General features: G+C 44.1%; 1 protein-coding gene across 5 annotated transcripts in view; it reads left to right on the forward strand.

Moving 5' to 3' along the window:
* Positions 1-16999, forward strand: part of NOD2 (nucleotide binding oligomerization domain containing 2) — a 379168-nt gene that overhangs the window by 158479 nt on the left and 203690 nt on the right. For all 5 annotated transcript variants that reach the window (XR_013603462.1, XR_013603461.1, XR_013603463.1 and 2 more), the window contains exon 4: positions 10662-12474. Coding sequence is in view for 2 of the 5 variants with exons in the window: in XM_078668543.1 (XP_078524669.1) it covers positions 10662-12474 (1813 nt within the window). In the remaining 3 variants the exon portion in view is untranslated. The remainder of the gene's footprint in view (positions 1-10661; positions 12475-16999) is intronic.

Genomic DNA, 16999 nt, shown 5'->3' on the forward strand with positions numbered 1-16999 from the left:
ATCCAGACGTATCACAGAATGCAACCAACTCAGTTGAGACGGCATAAAGCATTATCTTATGCTCCCTACCCCCATCTTAATGCAGATATTTGCCGGTTGGTCTTATTTGTTCCTCGAATGGCTCCATATACAGCGTAAAGAGCAAGGGGGACGGAGAAACCCTGGCAAGTCCCCCGCTCTATAGAAAATGTAATTGATCTTATCCCATTCACCCATATGTTATCTTTAGGAGCGCTGTAGCATGACTGAATCCAGCCTCGTAGTTGTAGCCCAAGGCCCACTCGCTCCAGCACCCGATGTAAGTATGGCCAGTGCACGCGGTTGAATGCTTTCTCAGTGTCAACAGTGAGCAGAAGTGTTGGGATAGGTGTCCTGTGTGTGTTAAGCAATAAATGTCACAATCTTTTTGTGTTGTCACTACACCCTCTTTCTACGATAAAAGTGGCTTGGTCGGAGTGGACCAGTCCTTGTACATTGGGGGCCATCCTGAGCGCTAGAATACTGGTGAAGATTTTCATATCTACTTAATAAGGGAGATTGGGCGGTATGACACACATTCACTGGGGTCTTTGCCTATTTTCGGGCTTACTATGATGGTTGCCGGGAGCATCAAATCCGGCACTGCGACCTCACTGCTCAGAATGTTATACAGCCTAATCAAGATTGGGGCAATCTGGGGGTGGGGGGGGTGGGGGGGGAATAATTTATAGAACTCGGCTCCATACCCGTCTGGGCTCTGTGTGCTTTGTTAGATTCCAGTCTATGAATTGCTAAGAGAACCTCTTGAACGGTGATGTCGTTTTCCAATGATGCAAAGGTTATCTCTTCCAGCACAGGGGGAGACACTGATGCTAAATACATTTAGGCATCTGCATTTTGAAGCTGCTCTGCTTTAAAGTGATTCTTGTAAAAGTCTCTAAACTCATTTTCTATGTCTGTGTCAGAGGGGCACCTTGTGCCATCTGCCCTCCATATCTCGGAAACCCTGTGATGTGCTACCTGGGCACGGAGACGATGCGCTAGCATGTGCCCTGCTTTATTTCCCCCATGTAGTACTCTTGGCATATTCTAAGAAGAGCATATTCCGCTCTTCCCATGTCTATGGTGCTCAACTTCTTCTTTACCACTGTCAGTTGGCGTTGGAGTGCTACAGATCCCGACCTAGCATGGGATGACTCTAGTTCTTTAATCTGTGATTCCAGCTGGCGGTGTTTCTCTTTCCACTCCCTATTTTATCCCGCTGCTATGCTTAAAGATTGTCCCCTCAGAACCACCTTCATGGTCTCCCACAGTGTATGGATGGATGTTCCTGGTGTGTTGTCTGTAGGTCTGAATAGTTGACTGTATATCTGTTCTTATTTTGTCGTACGTCAGAAGTTTTGTGTTCAGCCGCCAGTGAGTGGGGGTGGGTGATCGTCCACTATCATTAAACCGTAGGAGGAGGGGGGTGTGATCCAAGGGGGACGCTGCCCCGATTTCTACCGAAAGTGTATCGCGGGTGACCCCGGGCGTTGAGAGTAAATAATCTATGCATGCATACGTCTGATGGGCCGCCGAGTAGAATGTGTAGTCTACTCTATGAATCCCGCTTTAATCAACCATTGTCTAGTGCCTTGTGTTAGTCCTTCATCTTGTCCTGATCTCGAGGCTGATCTATCCCTGCTGGGTTCCATTGCTATGTTGAAATCTTCCTCCCACCACTATTTTGTTATCTAGGTAGGTGAGCAGCAAACCCAGGGCCACACCCAGAAATGCTTCTAGTCTCTCATTCAAGCCTACAATGTGGCAATTGTGTACTTATCCCTGGAGTGGAGCTTCGCCAGATTCCATCATTGTGTACATAGGAGGCGATGAGCAGCCCAGCTATTGTTGATTGAGGCAGATCGAGCAAATATAGGGAGCCAAATGCCCAAGAAAGGGGCAGGGCATCCCCACAGTTCATCAGTTTTCGTCTGCATAGTCCATCCGGCTTTCCTGTTGCTGCAGCTGATGGAGCAGCCGAGAGCGGTCCTCTTGGCTAGTAGCATCCGTGGGTTTTGCGCAGCCTTCGTCAAGAGGGGTGGCGGTTTCCCTGGTTTACGTCCACTGTCTTCGAACTCGGTGATTTTGAACCCCCCTCCAGACCGAATTCGGGTATGTCTGGAAATTTCCGCGCTTCTTCCAGCGTCCGGGGCATCTGAACCTCTTCCTTCCACACAAATTGAAGGCAAAATCGGTGACCCCCCCTTGTATCGTATTTTTGGGCGTTGCAAGAACTCCGTGAGATGGTTGAGGGCCCTACGGCGCTAGAGCGTTATCGGTGAGAGATCTTGATAAATCATTACCCTGTGACCCTTGAAATCTATGTCTTTCAGTTCTCAAGTTGCTGCCATAATCATATCCTTATAGCGATAATCTAAGCAGGTAAGTATGTCCTGCGGTTGCCCTGGACTGGCCGCTGGCTTGCCCGCGCAAGGTGTCCGGTGCAGGACGATCTCCTGGTCTCGCAGTGTTTCTGCAACGTGTTTGAAAAGGCGAATGACAAAGTCCTCCAGATTGCCGGTAACTACCTGCAAAGGTATGCCCTTAATATGGATATTAGAGCACCTAGACCTGTTTTCCTGGTCATCTAGCTGGTACTAAAGTTCCAAATTGTGTTTGCATAGTAACAACAGTTCCTGGCTATGACCTTATAGTTCCTCCTCCCTGGTGTCATGGTTTTGCTCCACGGAGGACAGTTTTTGGTCAAGTCCCTCAACCTTCTGCCGGATCCCTTTGATATCTGAGGTTATGCCGCATTTGGGGCATGCAAAGTCACCATGAAGGGACTCCAAGAATTCCTCACGGAATGCTTTGGTGATGGGGGATTCGTCTCTCCGGGCCTCTCCACTTCACGCCAGTTTCCCTGTTCGATCTGGGTCTCCCATCTTTGAGGCCATGTCTTGCTTTTTTGATGCGTACTTGGCGTGCACATCTTTCACTGACCTGTCTTTCTTCGCTGATCCGTGGAAGGACATGGTCACCAGCTGGCAAGTGGCAACACTTTGGATTGGTCTGATCTGCCAATATGACGATGTGGCTCACTGCCAGGGTTCTAGTGGAACACAGGCGCACAGCTTCCCGCTTTCACCCAAGTCCCATGGCACCACTCAAAAGTGCCAGTTCCTGTGTTCTCCTTTCGGCTCCACCCGGGGCCTCAGTGACCGTGTGCAGGGGTCCAGCGTGTCAGGAATAATAGTTCTGCCATTGGGAGACCAGTATGTAAATTATCTGGGGGCGGGCCGGTCCACAGATCGCAAAAGGCTGCCACCGCGTGCCCTCGTCCCCTCTCAGGATCCATGGTGCTTATGTCAGGTGAGCCAGGACCCCTATAACCTGTCGCTAATTTCTTGGTGCCCACTCAGTGCTCGGCTAGGACACACTCCGTCTGCTGCCCCGGGGCGCCCTTCCATGTACGAGCTTGTAGGCTCTTTCACCCAGGCTGAATAGTCAGGCCTACAACTAGTCTTGAGGGTAGCAAAGACTCTAAACCAGACTGGCCCACAGTGATAGATCCTAGGAAGAGATCCTCGCCCTGCTGCCCCAGAACAACGCGCTGGCTGTTTCAAAGCTGCTTACGGGCCCGTGGACCCCAGCACAATCGTCGATGGTGTCTTGATCACCGTCCACTTCCACCGCTGTCCGCAGGCCTGGGCCTGATGCAACAGACTCACTGTTGTCAGTAGGAGTGGGGCAAATCTGTACTCCAGAGGCCCCTCGTCCAGCAGTCTGGGAAATGTGCCAGTTCCCGGGCCCAACCGCCAGCGTTTGCTCCTCTTTTCGTGCTGGGGCACAATTTACCCCCTCAAGCGCCACCGGCTCCAACGCCCCCCAAGGTGGTGCCCAGACGTCTCGGGGATGTACCTCAATCCTCTTGATGCCGCAGGGTCACTTCCTATGTCATGGCGTCACTGTATGACCTAGTCGTCCGACGGAGCTTAGATGGCTGATTTTTACTGCACCGCCAATCTTGGACACGCCCCCGTGCAGTGTATTTTAAAGGTGGAACATGTGCTGGAGTGTGTTACTTGTCCTGATAGTGAAATAGTGCCAATTCTATTTTTCACTGTTGCAAGGACTATCTCGTCCATCATTGGAGCTGCCTTATAACCTCTTACAAGTGTAACTTCCAATTGAAAAGAGATAAAGATTTGGAGTTTGTGGTCCCTGAGTTAACAATCTTTTAGTAAAGTTGTTTTTGCGTGTTTTAAAATGCCACTTTTAGAAAGTAGGCATTTTCTTGCTTTACCATTCTGTGCCTCTGCTTACCTGTGGAATCCACATCTGGTTTAAAATGACAGTTGGGCTGTTTGTGCATGCACGCTAGACAATCACACAAAGGGAGCTGAGGTGTGGCCTGGATATCCTGATGGCCCATCACCAGGCTGATATGTCTTCCTGAGATAGAGTAGTGGAAGGAGTTGTCACTGACACTAGACTAGGGTTGTGCCTCTCCTCACACAAAGCTGTCTCCACCTCCCTGCAGTGTGTCTGGAGACAAGTCAGGGAAAGGCAGGGTGTTGTGCACTACAAAGACTTTCCTTTGAGGTTTACCTACTGGTATTGGAACTGTGATTGCATAACCTCAGAACACTTCTGGACTAAGAGGACATTCTGCCAAAAAGTAGAGCTGGAGAAGCGTTCAGGGGGACTACCTCTTTGCTGTGTGCTTTGTGGTGTTGGCATGCTGCTTCTGTCTTTGGCAGTGAAAGGACTGGATTGTGCTTTCTACATCCTGCTTGCCAAGGTTCTACAAGGGCTTGTGTGTGCTTTCCTCCTGTTAAGAAGTCTCAGGGCCATCAAAGACTTCCTCATCAGACGCTGAACTCCGCTGCTGGGAGTTCCGACCTGCCAAGTGGTGCCATCTTCAGTTCTCGGCCCTTGGATGTGGTTTTGCTGCAGAGGACTGGGAAAATCCACGCATCAACCATCAGCGTCTGTTTTTCCAGATGCAGCACCACCCTGCAGCTGAAAAACCAATGCATAACCGCGGCCAAAGAAGTGACGCAGCACCTGCCGTGCGGCTGAAAGATCACCTCAGTCTAAGTCCTCAGCACTTTGTCCCTGATGTCTGAGGCACCCACTCTGAATCCGGCCCTAGTGTGAGGCGGAAGAAATCGACCCATCACCTGCCACATGGCTGGAAAATCGACGCAACGCCTGTTTCTCTGTCGCCACATCGACCCAGTGCATCTGGATTTTCAACACATTGCATCTGTGCTCCAAGTTCTTCATTAATGTGGCCCAGCAGTAAGGAACCAAGGCCACATATCCGGAGATCGAAGCATCTCCTCCCCTTGCAGTAAGAAATCAACGTGTCGCCTCCCCTGACAGTAAAGAATCACCTCCCCTGTTTCAGTAAGCAATCAACTCATTATCTCCCGTTTCAGTAAGGAATTGACTCATCCCTTCCCCTGGCCGTGAGGAATCGACTCACCCCCTCCCCTGGCAGTAAGGAGTCAACGCATCACCTCCCTTGGAGTAAGGAATCGACACATCACTTTGCTTTTCTGGCAAATCACCTTCCCTGCGCCTGATTTGGTCTCTGATTTTGACACATCCCAGGTACTTTGTGATAAGTGATACAACTATAATTTCGTATAGACTGAACTATTTTAAACCCCTTAGTTGTATGTTATGTTATATCATTTGTATAGCGCATGGCTGCCCCAGCAACGGGTGGTATCAGCGCTAGTTCTAGAAACATATTGCGGAGAAGAGATAGGACTGGGTAAATTGCGCCAGAAAGAGCCAGATCTTCACGGCATTTCTGAAGGCTGAATGGTTCTGAATGCTCCTGATGGTCACCGGGAGCCCTTTCACCCTGGGCCGACCCCATCATACGGAACGAGCACCCTCCAGCCCTTGCTCTTCTGACTCTGGGAACACACGCCAGGTGAAGGTCCCAGAGCGCAACTCACGGCTTGGGACATATAGAGATAGCAACTTAGATAGGATTGGGGGGCCTTGGGAGGTGAGGATTCTGTGAGCAATTCACAGAGTCTTGAAGTGGATTCTCTTGTCTGTCCACAGAGAGCCAGTGCAATCTGAGAATGAGTTTTGACACCGAGAACGCTTTGGGGAGTGCGAAAAGAGCCCGCACCGCAGGATTACTCACTCACAAATGCATGGCCGGCCAATGCTATCTCATCAACATGAACTTGTGGATCTTTATTGGGATACAAATGAACACCTAATTCGCCTTGATGAACTCATCCTAGTAAATCATCCCCTACACATGACATACACCTTCCCAGTGATATATTTGCCTCTCACTTCCAAACACGCCTAAAAGTAACCATTTGAACTGAAGATACTCCAGGCTTAATGTCAATCGTCATGAGTGTCTTCCTTTCTGGAAAACACTCATCAAATGTGTTCTTCGATATTATAGTGATTTGTGAACTAGAGTCGAATTTCATACTTACTTTCACATTATCAATTAACACAGTCTCTTAAGGGCAAGATTTGTATGTACACTTTCCACTTGAAGTACGACTTCCTGACAAATGTAAGCAGTTTTTGTCTTTGAAAATGCAATCCCTTTATTTTTGCAACACCTGCTGAAGTGATTATTCTTGCCACATGTAATACATGTCAGTGTCAACGCAGGACACACATTTTTATTAGCTCCATGCTTCTCCATTCAACACACTTAAACAAGTACCTTCAGACTCGGATTCGAGCTTTCTTTTAGAAACATTATTTGACTTACACACACTCAACCTGTGTTTTTATTGCTCACTGAAGGCTTCACATTTTCCCCACACTCAATTCTTCCACACACCTCAACTTATGTTCTACCCGCTTTGCCACTAATATCACTCTCCAGTGGCAGCTCAGCCTTCATCCATAACTTCTCACAATTCTTGTCACTATTACAATGTAACACAAATTGGTCTCTAATTCTACCCTCTGTAGTTTCACCAAATTTGCAAGTAGCCACAAGTTTCCGAAGACTAGTTACAGCATCTTCCACTGATTCATCTTTCCCTTCGCATCTCATTCTAAAATGGCACCTTTCTAAAAATGTACTGATCCTTGGAAGATAATGTAGATCTAATTCCCTTTAGACAGCCACACACAAACTGAGCTTTGGTGTGACTTGATGTGTCCTTCTGAGAGTTGGGTGGTAGGAGCTGTGCACAACCTCCCACTTACACCTGAATAGGCTGTGTCCTGTCCACACATAAAGGGCTGCATATCCCCCCATTAGTGAGTCTAGAGCAAGGGCAGGAAGGTTAGACCTCTGTGCACTTCAAAGGCACCTCTGGGTATAAGTACTAGGTCTCTGACACCATTCAGCAGTACACTTCCGGACCTGTGTACTTTGACAAAAAGAAGGACTGTCACTCTGCTGGAATGATGCTCTGGCGGAACTGCTGCCTCACTGGCCTGCTGCCCGCTTCCCTGGAGAGGAAGAACAGGACCTGGAACCCATTTTGAACCCAGGACCTCAGAGTAACTTCAACGTCTAGTTTGCTGACCTCCTTATCTGAGCCTCAGGGACATAACAGGCTCCTCACAGCTCCTAGGCCCATCCTCTGCGGGTTTCTGGGCCCCCAAGAGGTGCTTCTCAGGTCCTGGGCCCTTGTAAGTGGTTTCTGGGCTCCAGAAATCAAGCATTTGGGCTTGACTTCAGGAGCTTTCCAGAGCTGCTCCCTTGCACAAAGGATCAGTGTGTACTGCCACAAGTTCGTCTATATGCGTAGGAAACATCACCAGTCACGACCCTGAGGTTCTAGCCCGTGTAGCCCGTCTGTCCGTGATGCCCGGTGTCTGTTTGCACCCTGCCGACCACTACCAATAGCGCTCTCCTTCCTCCCAGCGCCCTGCTTCCCAGTGAACGGGAGTCTTGGTACAATTCTTGAGATGGTAAAACTTACCTGGAACTGTCTCCGACCCACACTCCATTGCGGTCGGCTTGAACTTTTAGATCTGTCCCGGTCCAGTATGTCCAGCTATCCCAAATTGGCACTTATTGCTTCTAAGCTCTATTTTTGTTCTTTCAAAATCCATATCTCAAGTTCTACGCATTGGATTTTTGTAATATTGGTCTTGTTTTATTTATAAAGTTAAGCTCTATTGTTCTAACCTGGTGTGGATTCTTGTTGTGGTGTTTTCACTGTGTTACTGTTTGAAGTGTTGCACAAATACTTTACACATTGCCTCTTATGTTAAGCCTGACGTTCCTGTGACAAGCTACCAGAAGGTGAGCACAGGTTAATTTATGGTGTGTTTGTGACTTACCCTTACAAACTGTTAGAAACTGGGTGTCTGGTTGGCAGAGGTATGCATCTTGTCCAAGCGGGAACCACAAGTTCTCGCTTGGACAGTTTCTAACAGTTTGTAACGGTTTCTAACAGTTTGCAAGGGTCATCTCTTTCTCTTGTGCTTATAATAGGGTTACAGTTTGGTGCTTCAGTCGTGTAGGAGGGAGAAGTGTGGCATATAATGTGTTCTCTCAGCAATATTGTTAACACTATAATGTTAAGGATCTAAGAGAACTTGGAATGTCTGAGTAAATAATACCTGAAGCTAGTACTTGTCCTGCTCTTCTTTGTTGGGCTCCTGACGAAGATTCCACAGTAAGCTGTGTTCTGAAGGATGCCATGAGTGTGTTCCAAAGTTGAAGTTCATGGTTTCTCAATAGGGCTCACTAGATAATATTTCAGCATGATATGGAGAAGTTGGAATTGGAAACTCGTGCTCTGTCTGAGTCCCTAAAACAAATTTTCACCACAACCCTAAAGTGGCATGAATGAGGAGCAAAGTTGGTTGTATTCTTCTTTAGCCCTGAACCTTTAAAAAAAGGATTTGGTGTGAGGGCACAACTTCTTGTTTTTCCTCTTCAGCACTGGCCCTGGCACAGTGTTTTCGTCACAGGAAAGAAGCTGAGTTGCCTGTCATTTTCTTCAGCACCGAAGAGGAATTCAATTTACCGGGAGTCCTGCTAGCTGCTGATCCACTGCTTCTTCGGATTCTGCAGAGCCCTACTCCCATAGGTGGATAACAATTGTCCAGAAAGGAAACACTGCTTGTTGCTCGGCTTTTGCACTCTGGAAGCGATTCTAAACCATGCCTATATGCTGCTTACAGAATGTCAAAGCCCTAATATAAATCACCAACAACAGTAGGACAGCCTGGCCCATTGAATTGAACAAACATCACAGAACAGATGTGCAATCTCCGTACAAATGTACACCCAAAAAAAGGTACACAAACAACATTAGCCATTTCAGGGGGGATTAAATAAAATCAACGCATTATGAGTCTGTAAGCTCCTTGAACAACAACAATTTAAGGAGAGTGTTTGAGTCACCCCTTCTGTAGGGTAGGGGTTTCTTCACGAAGGGGCCAATTGGTTTTAATGAGCTAATGCAGGTAGCAGTAAAAGATTAAAGCAAGCTCACTAGAGGGAGCCAGCAGGAAGGGACAGCGATGTATTAATTTGTAAGTCATATCAGTTATACTGTATAATGCAAGCACTTGAATGGAGGTATAAGGATACACCGAAACAGTCAATAGTATTGGGTGAGAGATGAATATCCCACTGTGCTGAAACAAGACAGGATTGAAAAAATCTCAAGTTAGTGTCTGAAACAAGCTTATTGAAGAACGCAAATGGTTGAACACCGTGGACCCAAAGCCCACCATGTGTATATTGTTCTTAAATGGTCCTTCTGACACCTGTGTATAGTGAGCTAGGCACGCAGGTAGGTAAGTACAAATATTCTAAGTCTATTCAAGATGGAAATGGCAGACACACACACACGTCCTCCCGGATTCAGCCAACGACCACAACTCCCTCCTGTTCAATGCCAACTCTTCCGGCATTCTCCACATGCACTCGGTAACATCCTCGCGCATGGAGATGCTAAGAACACAACACTGTGTTGTCAAAACCTAGACCTAAAATTACTCTCCACATATGCACTGAATGATCGGTTTCCCAAAAGCACATGCAGATTAACCTCATTTAACGTACAGTTGCAGACTCTTACACATGAGGTCTGTTTGTGTCACTATTAGTAAGGGGAGCATAATGTGTGTTTTATACACCAATATACTGGTTCCTAATTCACTCATGCCTAAGCATGCACACAAATTAAAACACAAACACATGCAAAAACTTGCTGATCACAGTTGATTTTAGGAATTGCTTAAAGCCAGCAGAGCTAGTCCATCTGAAGTGGTGAATGCTGAATCATGAAGAGCTACTTCTTATGGTTCAAACTTAGGAGAACCTTTTATTTTTGCCCCCTGTGATATACGCATCCAGCGATACTGACCCACCCTTCTATCTTTAGAGGTCTTCTGGCCTAGAACAATTTTCCAGGCCACCAATGACTCAAAGCTGTACTAGAATGTATTATTATGTTTTATGTAACTTTTAGCCCTAAAAGACACGCCATGATAACACATATACTTATTTAAGAGGATAGATTAAATCAAATGTTTTGCTTTGAATGTCTCAGTATTGTATCAGTGATATCTTTTAAGCACATTCCAGGGCCTTGTGTAGGAAAGATTTGCTCCAAGTAATTTTAGTATACCAATCTTTTCATAGTTTATATTCGTCGACATTAAGTGAAGACCAAGCAGTCTGAAAATTAAAATGTAATTTGGTATTTGTTTTCTAGGTGAGACTTGTATGAAGTATCAGAGAAAACTGAAATCCATTGTCTCAGCCCAGTCCCGTTTTCTGAATACGTATGATGGAGCTGAGAACGTGTGCCTAGAGGACGTCTACACCGACAGCGTACTGGAGCTGGTAAAGAATATTGGCACACCTGGGCGCTCGCATTCCTGCCATAACTTTATTGGAATTACCGATCTCTTTGATGCCAATGGATGCATGAATAAAGATGCAGACACAATACTTATAGCAGGGGAAGCCGGGAGTGGGAAGAGCACACTACTTCAGCAAATGCATCATACGTGGGCTGTTGGCAAAGCCTTTCATAAGTTTTCATTCGTTTTCCCGTTCAGTTGCAGACAACTATGTTGTATTCAAAAGACCGTTTCCTTGAGGACATTGCTTTTTGAACACTGCTGTTGGCCAGACTTTGACCAGGAAAAGATATTCCAATACATACTTGACAACCCCCAGGAGATATTACTCACGTTCGATGGTTTTGATGAGTTCAAGTTTAGATTTACTGATGAGGAAAAACATTGCTCCCCAACAGATCCTGCCAGCATTCACAGCATTCTCTGTAATCTTGTCCAAGGAAACCTGATGAAGGGTGCCCTGAAAGTTGTGACCAGTCGCCCCGCCGCAATAAGTGCTAGTTTTCGGAGGTATATCCAGAAGGAAGTTTGTGTCAAAGGATTCTCTGAAGGAGAAATTGAACTGTTCATAAAGCGGAATCTTGGTGACCTCAATGTTTCACAATCAGTTATCGATTTGCTAAACACCAATTCCTCTCTTCATGGTTTGTGCCATGTTCCTGTATTCTGCTGGATTGTTACCAGGTGTCACAAAGAGCTGATTCGAAGTGGCTGTTGTTCTCCCCAGACCATGACTGACATATATCTGTTAACTTTGAGGCACTTTTTGATGCACAACGTACCAGCAAAGGATCGGACGCAAAATATTCTTTGTGCGAAAGCGAACACAATACACCACTTAGGGAGACTCGCTCTCTCTGGTCTAGGGAACTGCTGCTATGTGTTTTCTGCACACCAGCTCAAGGAAGCTGAGGTGAGTGAAGAGGACATTTCCTCTGGGTTTTTTGTGCTTTCTAGAAATTTTTCCCAAGACCCTCTGTCATTGAATCAGCACTATGAGTTTGTTCATATTACGTTCCAATGTTTTTTTGTAGCATTGTATTTGGCAATAAATGATCAGCTGTCATCGATGGTTACGAGCTGTTTGTTTGACCACTCAAGGAAGAAAATCCACCCCTCTTTATTTAGAGCGTGTTCACTAATGTGCTTTAAGCCAACACATGATGAGGAACGGACTACGGTGGCCATGCTGCATCAGGCTGAGCAGTCCAACCTACAAATGACTGCCAACTTTCTGGCAGGCCTGCTCTCCAATAGGCTGTGTGAGTTATTGGTAGAATCTTGGAAACCTGAAAAACTGCAAAAAAAACAGAAATTCTTCAAACGTCACTTAGCAAAAAGCATACAGAAGCACTTCAAGTCTATACCAGCGGCTGTACATGGTGAAAAGAAAAGCAAACATGCCATGCCAGAGTTTGTCTGGCTAATAAAGTGCATTCATGAAATGCAGGACAGCCATCTTGCCGCAGAGGCTGTGAGTGACTTTGACGTGGAACACCTAAAGTTAACGTACTGTGGGATTGGGCCACCTGAGTGCACTGCTCTTGCCTTTGTCCTGAAATATCTCAAGAACCCAATTGGTCTACAGCTGGATCACAACTCGATTGGAGATATAGGAATTGAACAGCTTTGTCCTTGCCTCAATATATGCCAGGCTCTTTAGTAAGTTATTATTTTTTTACTTTTATGGTAACCGGAAAGGCCATGGGCGAAAGAACCATTGACGATGCAGTTGTACCAATTACAAGTATAATGGCTTTTGTCACATCTATAATAATAATAATGGAACACCTAATTTAGAAAATATTATTTATTAGCTTCATTGGTAGTAATGCATGTTTAAATATTTAAATGGATTATGGTTTTACTGTGCTTTTTATTCGAGAAAAAGGACCCTACACCATATCTATATATATCTCTATATATATATATATATATATATATATATATTTATATCTATATATATATCTATATATATATATATATATATATATATATATATATATATATATATATATATATATATATATATCGATAGATATATATCCAGCAATTTGCAGTACCAAATTTGGAAAGAGCCTTCCGGAGACAACTTCATTTGCAGCAATTTTAATCATAAGTGATAGCGTGCCAGCAAAGGAATTTCAGACAGGCAAAATAGGCATCCAATATAAATATATATATAAACCTCTGAAAAAGTGAGTTGTTTTAAAACGCATGGATATGAAAAACTAAATGGGTAAATATAAAAGCATATTTCTCACATTCAAATTAGATACCTCTTAAATGGTCCGTTGTTGGAGATTACCTAACTAGTTTTTGCCTTAGCCATTATCATGACTCGCAGGCCACGATATTTATAAAAATGTCACAGTTGTTCACAACCACCCAGTCAGTATTCAAGTCATGATCATGTAGTCCTGGCTGCCCTAATAATGATGCCACAATGGTTACAAAATTAAAGCCCCCTTTGTAGACCTGTAACTTCATCAGTCATATCATAACCACCATAAGAGACAGTGCGTCCAACCTGGATTAAATGGGCTTTATCAGAAGTGAATTATTAGGAGTAATGTACCCCCGCTGAGCATTCTAATGACTGTATACGTGTACTGTAAAGTGACAGCGAGCACAAAGGATACTAATAATATCTTTATGACACAAGGAAGCGTGCAGTAACTAAAAGCTTGCCTCTGATTTTTAGGACAGTTATATATCAATGGGGTAACCCGTAAGGCCACTTGACTCGGGTATTATATGGTACAAAGAAGAAATGGTCACAGTCCAATTTTGGGCTGCATAGGTTTAACAACCTTTGTATGTATACATTGCACATAATCTTTCCCTTCTTCTTCACCGCCACCTAATCCCTCTCAAGCACTTCGCTACCCCTTTCCTGAGCCCCGATTTTTAAGGGAAAGTAGGACATGAATTGCCCTGTCTCTTTTGATTCAATCTTGTGTTATCTATTTTGTGATGTAATAAAAATCACACCCATATTTGTTCTTTCATGGTGATGTTTCATTGTTGTTAACTTCATTGTATGTTTAAATCTACAAACTTTGTGTCTAAGTGCAATTGATTGCCACCTTGACCATTTCTGATTTTTAGGACAGTCAGCCTATATTCAGAAAAAAAACGTAAAAAAATATACACCCCACAGGGCACTCTGCTCCTCTAATGAAAATCTTGTATGCATTTTAAGGTGCATAAAGCCATAGCAGTTAGAATCTCTTTCTCCTTTCGGCACCCAGTCTGTTGATTTCTACCGGAACATCTTCCAGCAAATCCTATGGAAACCCGCTTATAAGGCCTGCCTGAAGGATCTTTTGTTCAGATAGGTGTACAAACCCCACTTTCTATCTCAGTTTAGTGTCTTCAATTTGCATTATCCCTAGTTACCTGTAACACGCAAACGATGCAGCTACTCAACTGTAATAAGTTGTCTATCTATCTGTCTGTGCTGGAAACTGCTAAACGTAACAAGACCCATATATAGACCAAACTGAATTACTGTCAAAAAGCCTGGTTTTTAGCATTTTCCTGAACTTGGAAGGTTTGTTTGTCTCTGACTGGCTAAGGAAGTTGACCCAAAGAGTGGCTGCTAGGTTTACAAAGGTCTTCTCACGTGATGCTACGGTGGTATGCAGTCCTGATTCAATTATCTCTTTTGCTTGCAAATTCAGTTTGCCTACACTTATACATCAACTATCCATTACTGCAAGTGTAATTTCTATTATGTGCATTATCTGCAATTTTTACCTGGCTCAAAGTTAAATGGCCAGAATCCTATCTGCTAGTCAGTCTGTGTCCCAGATATTGCTGTCTTGATGACGACCTAATAAATTTTTTGCCAGGTCGAAATGCCATTGACACTTCACACACAGACGGGGTCTCTGTTCAGTTTTTGAAGGAATGAGATGTACAATCTATACAAAATCATACACATGGCTGTGTGGCCTTGACTTATTTTTGTACATACACGCCTAGACTCAAATGCTTGTCTTGTTCATTATGTGGTCACTGGACAGTGGACACTGAGCACAGATTGCTATGCTGGTTGATTTGATTACAATGCAAATGTTTGTAGGCTAATCTGCCACCACTTTTTTTTTTAACGGCATTAAGTGTGTTGAGTAGTTTTTTTTAATTGATATTGACCTGAGTCTGTAGTAAACAACTGCCTTCATAAATATTGCTGCCTCAGAAAAATGCCTAAAGCTAGGCATCATTGGAAGTCTTTGGGTAGCTTAATGAAACTTTTAAGTGGCCTATATTGATTACAATTCATGTATCAGTAACTAAAAAAGCAATAGTTAAGAATTTTGTGAGTTAAATCGAGTGCTCTAAAGCAATTTATGTCTTTATAGTTAGCTAATGTAAAGAAAAAATCTTTGCTGAGATATGAACAAATTTGAGCAAGTGGGAAATTGTCGTCACTGCTGCATTTTTTGTGTATTGGAGCTTGGAAAGATACTTGGAATTTGTTCTTAGGAGAATGGCATGGCAGTAGTCAAAACCTCAACATATTGATAGAAGTAATATTATCTGTCGTATACAAAAAGGAAGATTTACCGATGACACCTAAGGAAGATGAAGCATTTCTTTCAAATAATTGAGACTTGCATATCCACACAGTTTTAAGTCTAGGAGAATACAAATATTTCTGACCTTGAAACGTGGATCAAGATAGGTGCCCATCAAAGCTGTTCATAACAGGTTGTCCCCAAGCATTAGGTGGGTTTAAGTTGAGCAACGTTTCTGATTTAGATTGACTTAATTTGAAATTGTTTTGATTAATCCATTTCTAGACTTGATCCTAGGCAAGGGGGAGCAAGCTTTATTAAGACTTTGGCATTGTCAGTGTACACTTCAAATGGAACAATCATCTCATAGAGCAGACTTGCCGGAGTGTACAGGTAAAGATTAAACAGAATGGCTCACAAAGAGGATCCCTGAGGAATTCTGCATTTGATAGGCCTGGCCATGGAAGTGTACATGCTCAATTGGACCACCGGAGGACTATCAGGAAGGAACCAATCCATCACAGTGCAAAGGCATCTTTGGCGTTTTCTGATAAACTGTTGGGGAGATTTCTAAAATCAATAGTGTTGAAAGTTGCCAGTAGATCTAAGAAGATCAAGGCACTGACCCCACTTTCATATGCCACAATTTAAGTTCAGCCCAAACCAATACTAATGCTTCTTCGGTTTTGAGACTGGACAGAAATCTGTTTGTCTGTGATCTAATAAAGGATCATTTTCGATAGTGCTCTGGAGTTTGAAGGTAACTACTCTTTGGATGAGCTTAGCGATATAAGGTAGCAGTGAGATAGGTCGAACAATGGAAGGCACTGAAGAACTGAGTGAGGATTTCGTCAGTAAGGGTCTTGCAGCTGCCATATGTATTCAGTAGGAATAATAGTAGTATTACAGTTGAGTTGTGATGTAACAGTGCCTCTGGCACATCCAGGTGACTGAATGAAAGGCAATCCACTTAGCATTGTTTGTAACTGCTCAAACCAACAGCTTTTTAGCTCTTTTTTGACTGAACTTTTTTCATCTCGATTTAAGAGAATTTCATGTCAGTATGTTTATTTTCTATATTACAGGTTAAAGGCATTCCAAAATAACAGCTATTTTTAACAGTGACTTATTTTAAACTGCTTAACATGTGACAGCAGCAAATTACAAGCAACATGTTAATGGGTGTATCTTAACAATAGATATTTCATAATTATTCTGCATACCAGGTGTAGTGTCTTGTGATTTTTTGGGAATGCAACCCTTTTGGCTCCTAATGAACTCCTTAGAGCTGTGACATAGGTGTCCAAGTGCAGTGCCATAAGAACTTGTTTTAGAATGTAGAGTTTACAATTACACGCTGCAGAATAAAGGTGTGCAATACACATCTCTTTGTAAAGCATGGTTATTGGTGGGTACCTAGGCTGGGAAGATGCTACAAATGGTGACGACAGGGGACAAGTAATCTGAAGAACAGCCATGCTCTCCCAGAGGGTTTGCTGTGGTCCAGTCAAACTGCTTGTGCATGCCACGTGTGTTGCTGTCGAAGATCGGAGTCAACGCTTCATGCACGTGTAGTCAAAGCGCAACTCCTGCCACTATAAAGCACATGAAGACAACAGAGTCGTTGAAAAAAATGTACACGTTGATCGTCGGGAGCCTGA

Source organism: Lissotriton helveticus, chromosome 12, assembly GCF_964261635.1.
Source record: "Lissotriton helveticus chromosome 12, aLisHel1.1, whole genome shotgun sequence".
Lineage (NCBI taxonomy): Eukaryota > Metazoa > Chordata > Amphibia > Caudata > Salamandridae > Lissotriton > Lissotriton helveticus.